Source organism: Empidonax traillii, unplaced genomic scaffold (genome assembly GCF_003031625.1).
Source record: "Empidonax traillii isolate 1590-97213 ecotype Southwest subspecies unplaced genomic scaffold, ASM303162v1 scaffold812:size654646, whole genome shotgun sequence".
NCBI classification, from domain to species: domain Eukaryota; kingdom Metazoa; phylum Chordata; class Aves; order Passeriformes; family Tyrannidae; genus Empidonax; species Empidonax traillii.
The window spans coordinates 330,920-343,798 of record NW_020956005.1 but is presented as its reverse complement, the minus strand read 5'-3'; the positions used below and the strand labels follow the sequence as shown (position 1 = coordinate 343,798).

The 12,879-nt window shown below is 47.7% G+C and overlaps 1 protein-coding gene across 2 annotated transcripts in view; it reads right to left on the bottom strand.

The window, feature by feature from the left end:
- Positions 1 to 2,748: 2,748 nt before the first annotated feature.
- SORL1 (sortilin related receptor 1) overlaps positions 2,749 to 12,879 on the bottom strand; it is a 42,529-nt gene continuing 32,398 nt past the window's right edge. For both annotated transcript variants that reach the window (XM_027901774.1, XM_027901775.1), the window contains exons 34-48: positions 11,814 to 11,940; positions 11,088 to 11,257; positions 10,728 to 10,840; positions 10,312 to 10,416; positions 9,290 to 9,362; positions 8,046 to 8,128; positions 7,697 to 7,793; positions 6,958 to 7,142; positions 6,395 to 6,514; positions 6,150 to 6,314; positions 5,206 to 5,380; positions 4,673 to 4,779; positions 3,984 to 4,176; positions 3,629 to 3,841; positions 2,749 to 3,145 (exon numbers count right to left, since the gene is read on the bottom strand). In XM_027901774.1, the coding sequence (XP_027757575.1) occupies positions 3,078 to 3,145; positions 3,629 to 3,841; positions 3,984 to 4,176; positions 4,673 to 4,779; positions 5,206 to 5,380; positions 6,150 to 6,314; positions 6,395 to 6,514; positions 6,958 to 7,142; positions 7,697 to 7,793; positions 8,046 to 8,128; positions 9,290 to 9,362; positions 10,312 to 10,416; positions 10,728 to 10,840; positions 11,088 to 11,257; positions 11,814 to 11,940 (1,994 nt within the window). In that variant the 3' untranslated portion in view covers positions 2,749 to 3,077. The remainder of the gene's footprint in view (positions 3,146 to 3,628; positions 3,842 to 3,983; positions 4,177 to 4,672; positions 4,780 to 5,205; positions 5,381 to 6,149; positions 6,315 to 6,394; positions 6,515 to 6,957; positions 7,143 to 7,696; positions 7,794 to 8,045; positions 8,129 to 9,289; positions 9,363 to 10,311; positions 10,417 to 10,727; positions 10,841 to 11,087; positions 11,258 to 11,813; positions 11,941 to 12,879) is intronic.

Below are 12,879 nucleotides of genomic sequence, written 5' to 3'. Positions count from 1 at the left end.
AACCAAACCAACCCCCCCAAAAAAAAACACCCAAAAAGCCTTCAAAAACCCAAAGCAATCCACGGTCCAAAACCCCACCAGATTTAAGTGTTCAGCCTTTCAGATGGACTTGAGAGTACCCACGGGTACCTGTAGGAAATCTGAAATGGATGCAAACACAAATGAACTGGAATAAGTTCCTCCTGGCCAGGGTAGTTTCTATACCCTTTTTTTTGTTTTTTTTTTAACATACAGATCCAAACATTTCACTGGGTTCCCTACGAAGCAAACCCAAATCACCTCCCAAAAACTAGGGCAACGAGTCATGTCACATTGCATAAGGCTACTGAAAGGAAACCAGAACAAAATATACATCCACATCCATGGACCCTATTTACAGCAGAACCCTCCCACCCCCTATATGTCTCCGTGAACAAGATTTCCGTGCTTCAAAAGTTCATAAAAATATACAATTTACCCAGGACTGCATCTAATCTGCTCAATCCCCACCTGGAGCTTAGACTTCTCTATCTATCTATCTATCTATCTATCTATATATAAAATACACTAGCCCTGTGAAGTTGCTGAGAGCACAGTGGTGATTTCTGCAGTGAAGGGAAAGTCTGGGAGGGCTGGGGAGTGTTACAGTGCTGTCCACTGGAGCAGGATTCACCCTCGGGGGAGTAAAGTATCAGTATTTAATCCCTGCTAATTCTCACCAGAGAGGTACCAGCTCCTGGGATACTGTTCTGAAATTTTCCAGTTACCTGTGCCAAAAAGATTTGCTTTATAAGGAAGGAGTTCAATACTCTTTATCTCTGCTTTTAGGCTTCCTTTCCTGTATAAAATTTTTGATTTGTGGTTGTTTTTTTTTTTTTTTTTTTTAGAGTAGTTTAGCCTCTGGGTCAGATTCTGGTCTCTCAATGTAGCTGTAACTCCAGGCAAACAGAGCTATGTGTGCTGGGTTGATTTATTCAAAATTTCAACTCCTGAACAGCACCCGACCCACTAACAAGGTAAAAATATTGCAACTCTGCAAGCTTGCTGCTACTTATAAAAATCTGATTCTAGTTTGGTCCCAGCTTTGGGGGGGGGGGGGGGGGAAATCTGTCACCAGGAATGCTAACACCAGTAATTGAAAATAGAGTCAGTATTTCTATAGAGTATCAAACCATCCAGACTTCAACTTTTTACACGTTTTCTATTGTGAAATTAAACGGATCAGTCGCGTATCAAAACATAGTTGGCCTCTCTCATTTCATCTGTAGGAAGACTGCAATTACAACCTAATTTACGCAGCAAAAAAATACTCTTGTTTCAAGCAAAGAAAACAGTGTGACAAGACAGTGTGTGCTGTATTTAGTGGCGAGAGGTTTTGCATATATATAGAGAGAGCACGGACAGGTGAGAGCCCTGAACATCCGCCCCTGTCGTGGCCCTTGGGTTGGCAAGTAGTGGTGAGATTCACATTTTGCTATCACAAAAAGGAAAAAAAAAAAAAAACAACCAAAAAGAACCCCTAAAAAAAGCTCAACAGTGGTATGCAGACATTTCTACTGCTTGGCTCTGTAGCCAGGATTATGTCTACTGGAAACGTGAGGTGACTGGCAATGGGAAAATAATATATTTGTGTGTATATATATATATATATATTTTTTTTTTTCCTAAAGCTGAAGGTGCAACCACAGTTGCTTTTAGGAAATGCTAATGAGGGGTAGGATTGAATCCCTGCTGCAAAGCAAATGAATTTAAATGTTCAGTAATTACTGCTCCGTGTGGCTGTGGAAAATCCGGAGCAAAGCCTTTCCCAGTCCTGGGAAGGCTCCCCCTTCCGTCCCACCACCGTGCCAGCATCTGAGGGAAAGCTCCAGGAGGAAAGGTGCCCTAATTGCCTGGGGAGGGTGTTTTAAGGTGCTAGTGGCAGGTTTTGTCAGTGATGTTGCAGACCTAAACTGCAGGTGAATTAAGCCACGTGTGACGGGCAGCAGCTCGGTGGCTGCAGGTGCCCCCCAGGGGGGTTTGGGCAGCAGGGGAGGGTGTGATGGGGTTGTCACTGCAAACCTGGAAGCAGAGGGGCAGAACTGCAAAGTCTGGGCGCTGCAACAGCACTACAAAAGCCGCCTCATCCCTGGAGGTGTCCAAGGGCAGGTTGGACGGGGCTTGGAGCAACCTGGGCTAGTGGAAGTGAGATGATCTTCAAGGTCCTTTCCAACCCAAACCTTTCTGTGCTGCAGGGATAATCAGATCCCACAACCCCTCCTGCTCGTGGGCTTGTGGCCTGTCACCCCCACAGACAAGGGTCTGCATGACCCTTGGTGGGGGTGCTTTTGGCTTCCAGGTACTGCAGCAGGGAGACAAACTCCTCCATAAAGTTTGTGCTGCAGTGTCTGGGCTTGGGCTCTGAGGCTGCTCAAAGATCGGGTCTTTCTTGGTAAGATAGGAAAAAAAAAAGTTATGTAAAAAATAAGGATTTTTATTACCATGGCAAGAACAATGATGGGGATGCCAAGATACTACTGCCTTGCAAGATAAAGTGGCACATGTTCTACACAATAATGTGTACAATGTCTGACGACTCTGGAAATCTGTTCACGAGCAGATTTCCCAATAAATTAACACAACAAAAATACTTCCATATAAAACAAAGTCCAAAGGATTTTTTTTTTTTTTTGTCCTAAAGTAAAAGCAAAACCTTCAGGGACTATATTACTTATTTCTCTCTACATATATAATCTCCTGAATTTTTTATTTTTTTAAATAAATTTATTCTTGTCTTAGAAAAATAAAACGAGTAGCCAATTTAGTCAACGGAAAATATCTCACAGACTTAAAAGCATGCCCAGCAAGCATAGCCTTGTAAGACTAAATTAATGTTAAATCAAAGCAATTTGTTACTCAACCAACCTAGTCTGCAATTCACAGTTGATTACTACAAAGTGTATTCTTAAAATTATTATTATTATTATTTTTTTTTTTGGCCCATATAAAAATAACATATTGCAACTCAAAGTGCATTTTTAAAATAAACAATCAACTATTTTTATCAAATAAAATATTTACACCATTTGGTTTTTTTTTTTACAGTCAGAATTGCGCCTTCACGCGATGACCATGGGGACGTCATCTGAAAATCCAGTTATCATTGGGGCTTCATCGTCCTCATCCCCTGAAAAACAAACCCAGACAGCTGTGTTAGGGTGTTCTTAAAAACCATATATTGTGGTTTTCCTCGTGCTGGTTTTTATATGCCCGGTTTTTCTGTGTTATATTCAGGTCTTAACTGATTTAAGAGGGAGGGAGCTGTTTAAGTGAAAGCATTTTAGGGCTGGGAAAACTTCTGAGGGTTGGACTTGATGAACTTAAAGGTCTTTTGCAACCTCAACGATCCTATGATGTATTCTAGGCCAGCTTTGTACTCTCAGGACAAAATCAAACCGTAGAGATTTTAATCTCTACTGTGGCCCGAAGCACGATAAATAATTCTTGCACTGATTTCATGGCCCAAAAGATGTCCCCAAATTCCTTTCCATGACACCAAGGGATGTCATATTCCTCAGGGCTGTCCCCAAATCCATCCCATGACACCAAGGGATGTCATATTCCCCAGGGCTGTCCCCAAACCCACCCCAGGACACCGAGGGCCCCGTACCTAAATCATCCCCCGAGGAGAAGATGGCCGAGCCGAGGCGGGAGCTGTAGTGGCTGTTGGCAAAGGCAGTGAAGCTGTTCTGCAGCCTCCTGTGCCTCATGTACAGCACCACGAAGCCAATCCCCAGGGTCACCAGCAGCAGGAACAGCACGGGCACCACGATGGCAGCGACGTCCGTGGATCCGCCGGATTTGGCGGCAGAGGAGTCTTCACCTGCGGGGAGGGAGGGAGGGAGAGAGAGGAGTGCTGTTGGTGCCCACAGCACATCTCTGGTGTGTGGGGCTCCCAGCCCTGAGTCTGTGAGGCTTTCATGAGTCTTAGTTAAGGAGGGCTGTGGGAAAAGCCAGGGACTCACCCGTTCCCAGCTCGTCGTAGAGCAGCGTGGCCGGCTCCCCACACATCTGCCCGCCGTAGAGGCACCTGGCCTGGACACTGAACGAGTAGTTGTGGCCTATCTTCAGGTTGGACACCTTGAAGAAGTTCTCTGTGGTGTTCCCCAGATAAGCTGTGATGTTCATCAGGCTGTCAAACATGTGGATCTCGTAGCCCTGAGAGAGACACGAACCCCAAATCGCTCGGTTGCAGAGGGCAGGTTTGCGCCTTCCAAAAGGGCTTTGAAACTTTGATTTTCCTCCTGGGTCTGGGTTGGATTTAATCTGTTGGGCTGTCAGCTGGGAGGGAGCAACGGGGAGCCTCCTCCAAGAATCCCTGTGTGTGTGCCTTGACCTTGGCCAGTTCAGGGAGGAGACATCTCCCTTCTCCCAAACAACTAGTGACAGGATGAGAGGACACGGCCTCAAGCTGTGCCCAGGGAGGTTCAGGTGGGACATCAGGAAGATAATAACAGTTCTCAGACACCCAAAATGTGACCAGTTGGATCTATCAGCTCTGGTGCCCGAGTCGTGACAGGAATGTAAGTGCGCTCTGCACAAAGGGCTCATGAAGGACACTGAGGTGGACTTTAAAGAAAGGAGCCTTGCAGTGACTCTGCTCTAGGTTTGCCTGAAACACTCTCTGTAGGACAGGAAGGACAGCACAACTTACCCGGCTTTCATTGAAATTGCTCTCCTTTAATGCCAAACTCTTCCAGAAAAGCAGAATGTGGTCGTTTTCTGTTATGATTTTTAAGGCGTCCGGTGCAGACAGTGGAACTGCAAAGGGGGAGAGGGTGGCAGCAGGTGAGGTCGTAACACTGGTGACACTTTCCTTTTTACAGCAGCGTGCTCACTTCTCAAACTTAGCATTTTTTTAGGGATCAGCACAATACCCTGCTTGCAAAAGGGATGTTGGGGGGTGTAAACTGGTAGCAGCTTGTGAGGTTTTATGGTAGGACCACAATGGTACTTGATGGTGTGTGCACAGCCAGCCAAACTGGCGTCTTTCCCATCCCCGTGTGGCAGGAGCAAAACTCCCTGGATATACCATTTGAGAGGCTTCCTCTCCACTGCTGTTGTTTGGGGGTTTAATCCCCTTCCCTGGGAGCTCCAGGGAAGCCTCTCAGAGCTGGGCCCTGGCTGTGGGAGAGGACTAAGTGATGCAGACACATCCAGCCAGCACAGGGGTGGGGTGGCCTTTACCTGTGTTGATCTTCATGCTGGATTCTTTGCTCATGTTTCCCAGCTGAACAATCACGTGGTATTTCCCTCCTGGTTCCAGCTTCTTGATGGTGTATTCCACCGTGCTGTTGCGGGTTTTCACTTTGTAGATTTTATCTGTTTTTCTGACTAGATCTTTGACTGCCACAGCATATAACTGGAAGGGGAGGAAAGGCACACACAGGGTAACATCTCACTTTCCTGCAGACTTGCCAGCAATCTCATACAGTGATAGGACATTAGACAAGTGGGTAAAATCTGCTTGAAGGCATTCCTGTCCCACACAGAAAGCCTGGGAAGTGAGATTCCAAGCCTCTTGCTGGATCACTGCCCGAGATCAGTGTTTACTGACACGGAAAATGCAGTTTACTGGAACAGATGAAGGCAGGAGGAAAACCTCAGGTTGTATCTCTCAGTGAATCACAAGGATTCAATGAGAACTCATGCCCTGTCAAGGTTTCCAGTTCTGCTGGGAAGATTTATGCCTTCAAACCTTTGCTGTTGAAACCTCTGGAATAGAATAGGAGGGGGAAGCTTGCTGGGAAAATGACTTGCCTTGAGTGGAGTGAGACCTGACCATTAAGCCAGCAGACCAGAAAACACAACTGGGCTTTGTTGGGGCTGGATCTGGAGGCAGTGCCCCAGCCCAGCTTTACCCTCCTGGGCAAAGCCAAAGCCCAGAGAGGTGTTCTATCACATGCCCACGGGTGTTTTCAGTCTCTGTCAGTGATAGATATCCCAGACCTGACTCTTTTTAAACAAATATTGCAGTCCTGGGCTGATGGAAATGAGGGTTTTGGAGGTGTCAGCAGCTTGATGGTGACTATTTATATGTAGGGCAGGCCTGAACTCAGATTTCCAGGGATCTGCCTCTGAGCCAGGGTTTTGCATGCAGAGGGGCAGGAGAGGGCTCTGTGAGGTGTTACCATGTCCTGGTCAGGTGAATCATAGGGTGACTCCCACTTGATGACGGCGAAGGTCTTGCCGGTGTGCACGGAGTGGAGGTGCCGCGGGGGCAGCCGGTTGTCGGGGATCATCTTCACCACAACGTAGTCAGAGGGTGGCCCTTGGTAGGGGGACATCACCCGCACCTGGAAGGGGATCAGTGCTGTGTCTCCACGCAGCTACAGCCCCCAGTGCAGGCCCAGGGGGGAGCGGGAAGGGGGCTTACCAGGAACAGGTACTGCTCGTCCCGCTGCACCAGCACCGTCATGTTGTGGGCGCTCGTGGTGCTGTTGTGGGGGCTCCTGTACAGCTCCAGGAAGGACGTGGCGTAGAAGATGCCATAGACCTGTGGGGGAAAACCCCAGCAGAGCTTGGCACAGCCCAGAGCATCGCTGCTCACTCTTTAGGGATGCAAAGCAAAGACCCTCTTTCCTGCTTTTTCCTCCCTCTTGCCCAAGTTCAGGTTCAATCTGCCTGCTTGAGTCTGCACTCCCCCACCTGGAAATGCTGGGCTCAGCTCAGATAACACAGCAGTCAACTCAAAGACTGCTGGAGCATCATGTTCTCTGTACTTAAGCCACTTCTCCACTCCACTGAACAAACAGTCAAGAAGCCTTCCTCTGCTTCTGTTTAAAGGGCAGCAGGTGCTTCCTTCATTTCTGAGCGTAAAATTTTCAGGGCCTTGGAATTCAGTGCCAGCAGAACAACCCCCATTTAAGACTTCGAGAGTGTTTTGAGGCTCTGAGCTAAACACCACCAGGGCTGGTGAGAAAAGAGTTGGTGCCTTACAACATTCCTGGGTCCAGTCCAGCTGCACTCCACTGCTGTCTGGTTGATGGCCTTGGCTTTGAGGCTTGGGGCTGCAGGTCTTGTCCCACTGGTCACCACATGCACAAAAGACAGAGGGCTGTCACCCAGCTCCGTCTTAGCCCAAGCAGAAATTTCATAGGGGGTGTGTGCTGTCAAATTTGCCACTGAGCAAGAAGAGAAACGTGCACTATTAGGGTGAGGCAAAGCACTGCAAGGGCAGGGTGAGAGCACGAGGGGAGGGTCAGCAGCATCAGACAGTCTTAGACCCTGCCTCTCCTGGTTTGTGCTTTCATTGCTTTTGAGTTATTTTCTTTATGCCTGGAGCTCTGGGATCTAACCCAGCCTGTCTGGATGCTTTCCCACATCCACACTGTGCACACCAGGGATTTTTCCAAACCAGAAATCTGATTAACAGGGACATGTACTGTATACAAGCCCAAGAAATCTTTGTTCTGTTTCTCCTCCTTTTTGCAGGTCAGAAACAGAACCTCATATAAAATCCTGTATGAATAGAATGGGGGTAAATCCCAAATCTGCTTGAAATCTCCAAATCCTAAAAACAGAGGCTAAGGGTTTGCTGGTTGGTCCTCTCCAGATTTACTCCCTCCTAAACAGAAACTAGTTGCAAAAAAAAGGAAAAGATAAGCCTATAGCCTTCCATAAACCTGCCTGTCTGGTGTTGGCTAAAGCAGAATTTACCACTTTGTGCAGAATTTACCTTTTTGGATGGACTTTTCTCCTTCTATGATCAGAGTCCTTTTTTCCTGCCTGTGGGTATCGAACGTCCAGTAGATGTTCACAACATAACCACTGACCTGTCAGGCCCAAGGACACACAACATGAGCTCACTGTGATTCACACAGTGAAAGAACCACCCCTGACATCGTATTTTCCATCCTAATTAAGAGCCCCGGGGCCAGTTTATGAGTGGTAAGAAATGATTTGGCAGGAAATATCTAGGAACTGCAACGCTTTCGTGGGTGACAGCTTATCCCATCCACTATTCACCGTTTACCCAGGGCAGGCCTTGTATTTTAGACCCAGAAAGAAAGGTGAAAACATTTTACCTTGATATTAGTGGTCATTTTCAGGCTGAAACTTATGGAGTCCTCGCTGTAGCTCTCAATGTGTATGACAGGGGGAGGGATGACTGGAAGGAAAGAGAGAAAGACCTGTTACTACAGCATAAAGAAATAAAAATACTTATTGAGAGGGGACAGATAAAATCCAGGCTTTAGTTTAGGTGTTAGTTTAACCCAGCTCTCAGAGCAGAAACCCCCATCCTCCCAGCCCCACCCTTGCCTGTCTCTTCCCATGTCACTCACACGCTGTACCTCTGTCGTTTTTTTTGAAGTCAACCACCTAAAAGCTGCCTCATCTGCACCTTGCCCAGTGCAGGGTGGAACTAGAGTGGTCTGGGCAAAGGAATTTCACTCCTGAACCCAGCAGGATGAGCTCCTATCCCAGTTAACAGCTCCTGGGAAGCTGGCGAGGGAGGTCAGGAGCTATCAGCAGGGACAGCTGCCAAACACTCATGAGGAACCTGAAGTGAAAGTTATTTCTGTTCTTTTTACTCCTGTTTTTTTAACCACCAGGTAATTCACATTATCTGAATCCTGCACTTTCAGTAGCCTGGTGTTTTCTCTCCCTTATTTATGTCAGCACAGGGAGGATGCACTTTTATCTAACAAATTAGCAGAAGGTTTTGACGTGGGGATGTGAGTTTGGATGAAAAATTTGGCACAAATACAAACAGTTTCAAAAGGTATTTCATAAAAAAGAAAAAAAAAGTTGGGAAGGAAATGGTTTAATGTGCTGTTTGAATTTATCTACTGTCAGGCTGTAATGTTGTGATAGTTTGGGGAGCACGTGATGGTCTTTTAGTGGAGATACAGAAACCATCATAATCATAACCTAAGAGGGAGAAGGATGAGCCAGTGGAGCAAAGGAGTTGGTGGTAATGTCTTGCCTATCTGAAGGCAGGATCTAGCCTGCCTGACTCAGAGGCAATCCATCTGCAGTCTAGGAGAGAGAGGCACCTTCTGGACAGGCTCCTTGCCCAATTCCAGGCCAGTGCATCCATCCTCTGTGCCACAGAGTTCAGAGGAGGAGTCAGGGGCCCTGCCAGACGTGCCACTGAACTTTGAGGCAGCTCAAGTTGAGTGAAATGGTACAGCAAAGTTGTTAAAACAGTGTAAAAGGCTCAACAGGGAGAATAAAGGACGAGGAGGTGGTTGTGCCTGCTGATGCTGACACTTCTGATATTCTGCTTTTTGGTTGTGTTGTCTGAGTTGACTGAAACAACATTTACCTTTGCCTTTTATGGTGGTTATGGATTTGGAATCACTCCAATTTCCCACTCCTCGACTAGTTACTGCAGCAACCTTTTCAAAGAAGAGGGAGGTGAGTTAACATGAGCAAGGTTGTGTAATGCAAAAGGAGGATGAGGTTAGAGCAAGGTTACAGACCTGGCAGAGCTCATGGGAAAAGGACTTTGAAGCAAACAATAGCTTAATTACTTGGCAATAAAATGCTTAATAAAGAGATAAAGCAGACTGCTTAAAGTCAATTAAAGGAATCTAAGAGGAGGGAGGTGCAGCCTCTTTGCAGATAACTGGTCTCTTAGGAGATCTTTGAGGAGCCCATCAAGATAAGGAGCTTTGGACTCCATGGGCCATAGCACAGGTAAGAACTGTGCCAGTGAAGCCCATGCAAGCATTACATCCAGTTCCAAAGAGTTATTTGGGAACAGATTATACTGGGAAGGAATACCACTGGAGGAAAGACTGGCTCCAATCAGCTGTGAGAATAATTTTGGGGGCACGTTTATCCCACCTCCCAGTGAACTTCCCAAGAACTCGCTCAGCACAGGGAGGATGGACAATGGCAAAGCACACATTTCCCAGGGCTAACTGTGCAGACTTTTCATTTCCTATCCCTATTGCTTCTGCTTATAATTACACAACCTCTCCCCTGTGCAGACATTCCCCACAGGCAGATCTCTGCTTCTTTTCCCAGTGATACACTAAGGACCAAATTTATCTCTGGCCCAGATCCAGTGCAATTGCAGTGACATTGGAATGGGCAATTAGGAGTGAGGGTTTTATAATACAGCCTGGCCTTCTGGGAGAAGGAGCAAATCAAGGGCCTTAATTTAGGCCTTGAAACTATATACATTAGCAGTGCAAATGCCAAGCCCCTGGTGTGGGTTGGCATTAAAGGGCAGGATTTTAACAAGACATCTTTTTAGCAAGTACTTAACTGTGCCAGGACTTAAAATATTTAGTGGAAAGTGGTGAGAACATTCACGGACAGAGCTGGGGAAACACTCACTCTGACTGTGTAGAGCGTGTTGACCTCTAAGTTCTTGATCTCCGTGGAGTTCTGGGTGGTTCTAAGGGACGACCACTCCTGGGATCCACTGCTGCTGTATTCCACCTGGGAGCACCAAAACAAGGGATGAGGGCTCCCCAGACAGCAACACCACAGGGTTTCTCTGTGCCAAATGTCAGCAGAAAGGAGTAGGACAGCTCAGAGAGGGAGCCAGGCGTGAAATGATGACCCCGAGGGCTGTGCCGCTGCCTGCAGCCCTGCATCATTTCTTCTCCTGACTTGCCCAATGCTCTCAGAATATGTCCTACAAAAAGAGTCCTATTGCAGGCCCACCCCCCTGTGTTCAGACAGGCCAGCCTGTCCTGCTGTCCCCCTCCCACTGAGCTGTCCCCACCCCACGGGGCAGCAGGACTCACGATGAATTCCCGAATGAGGCCGTGGGCGTTCACGGGGGGACTCCAGCTGCCCACCACCACACCCTCAGCTTCTCTTTTCAGGGACAGCTGGAGGTTGAAGGGAGCATCTGGTACTAGGGAGAGAAACAGAGGAGTTAGTGGCAGTCACTGTGGTGTGTCCAGATCCCACAAGGAGAATCAAGGTTGCCCTGAAAGGTTGGGACAAAGGGGTGGATGGTCCTTTTTCCCAGACCAGCACAATTCCAGAGTTTATGGAAAGGCCTTTTTTTCTTCATAACAGGGATACCTGTGTGGTATCCACTTTCTAAGCCAAAGCAGCATGAATGAGGGCACTGCTAGGAGCTGGGCAGCTCTGCTTACATCCTTCAGGTGCCCGCAGTGTGATGAAGTCGTTGGTGTTGTAGACCCGGCTCAGACACTGCACTTGGACCTTCACCTGATAGGTACAGTCAGGCTTGAGGACTTTCAAAACGCTGTTGGTTTTGTTGCTGTGGGTTTCCAAAACCTTCCAAACGCTTTCTCCAACCATCCTGCACGAGAGAGTCCCACACCTCGGGTCAGGATGGTGTTCAGTGGCGCAGTTTGTCCCAGAACGTGGGAACCATTTACCTGTTTATGTGTTTTAAAAGCTTTCTTTTTGGTAAAGCCACACCATCAGATTGAAAAGATGCTATTGGAAAGCCTAAACTCCTAAACTAACCATAGCTTGGTGACTTAAAAGCCTCTGAGCTTTTCTATAACTGCTGTGCTCTAATTTATTGTCTTTGTTCTTGTTGTTAATGGTCATACAAAGGCAAGATCCAAGTGGGGAAAAAGAAGACTATAGCTACTTTACTGTCAGAGTAAACAGCCATGGAGGAAACAAATACAGTCTGTCACAAATGCCCTCTAGCTACACCTATTTTGGGTGTCCTTTGCTACCAAATCTTAGCAGATTTTCCAAGCAGACCTTAATTACGGCATCTTTCAGGCTTGATTTTGTACAGTTCTCTGCAGCAAACACAGGCACCCTGATACCTGTGCTCATGCTTCTCCTGGCTTTTACTCAACACAGCAACAAGTCATGCAGTGCAGGGGGTGAGGTACCTGTAGTAGATGTTGTAGACACAGGAGGTGGAGGACATCCTTTTTGGCCGGGCCCACGTCAGGGTGACGTCCCCGGAGAAATCAGCCGTCCACTGGAGGTTCTGGACTTTGTACACGATTGTGTCATCTGAGCAGGCAAAGGGGAAAGTGAGTCTGCCAGAGGGAAGCAGGCCTTTTGCCCAGAAAAGGCCTGTTCTCTCTACAAACAACAAGCACTGACTGAAGGGAGTTTGTGCAGCACTCTGATGAGGTGTGTGGTTTAGGTGGGGGTTATCAGTGGAAAACAGCAGGCTGGCAGAAGGCAGTTCAGAGCAGGAATTTTCCCCTGGTACTCTTAGTCCTACCTAAAATGCCTTGGTTGTCTTTATTCTGCACCATGCAAGCATCTCCTTACCCCCCTGAGAAAAGCTTTTTTTTTCCCCTAAACAGCTGGAAATGAAACCCAGAGGGCCCATGGGCAGGCACAGCAGGACAAGCTACCCGAGGGGAAGGAGATGCTTTCCCCTTGGCACAGCAGCCAAGCTGTGCATCCCAGCAGCTCCTTCCCCCTGCCCTGAACCCACCAGCCTCTCCCAATCAATATTTAATTAAAGAACTAAACCTGATTGATGCTCAGCCCCCCAAGCAGTTCAGTGGGAGGGCAGCTGGAGCTCATGGCCAGAGGCAGCGATCGACCGCCGTTATCTGCCCAGGGCGGGCTGTGCCCCCCCTGCCTCCACAGAGCCACCAAGGGCCAGCCTGGCAGGGCCAGCGATGGCAGCAGGACACGTGCCACATCTCCCAGGGTCACCTTGCAAAGGGGGAGAGAGCAAAAGACTATTGCTTCCCCTGTGGGCCATGTAAAATAGACAGCTTTGCTCCTCACTGTCCTGAAATGATTTTTTTTTTCGGTGCCTGGGGCTACTGGAAGACAAATTGCCAGCGTAGAAGCTGGATGTGGAGTTTGTCCCAGTGATAAATGGATAAGGCAGTAGCTTGGACAACTGAACAGAGGCAGATAAGTCAAGGATGCTGTGAGTGAAAGGTCTCGTGTCCAGGAGAGCAGCCCTGTGTGCTGACAGAGCAG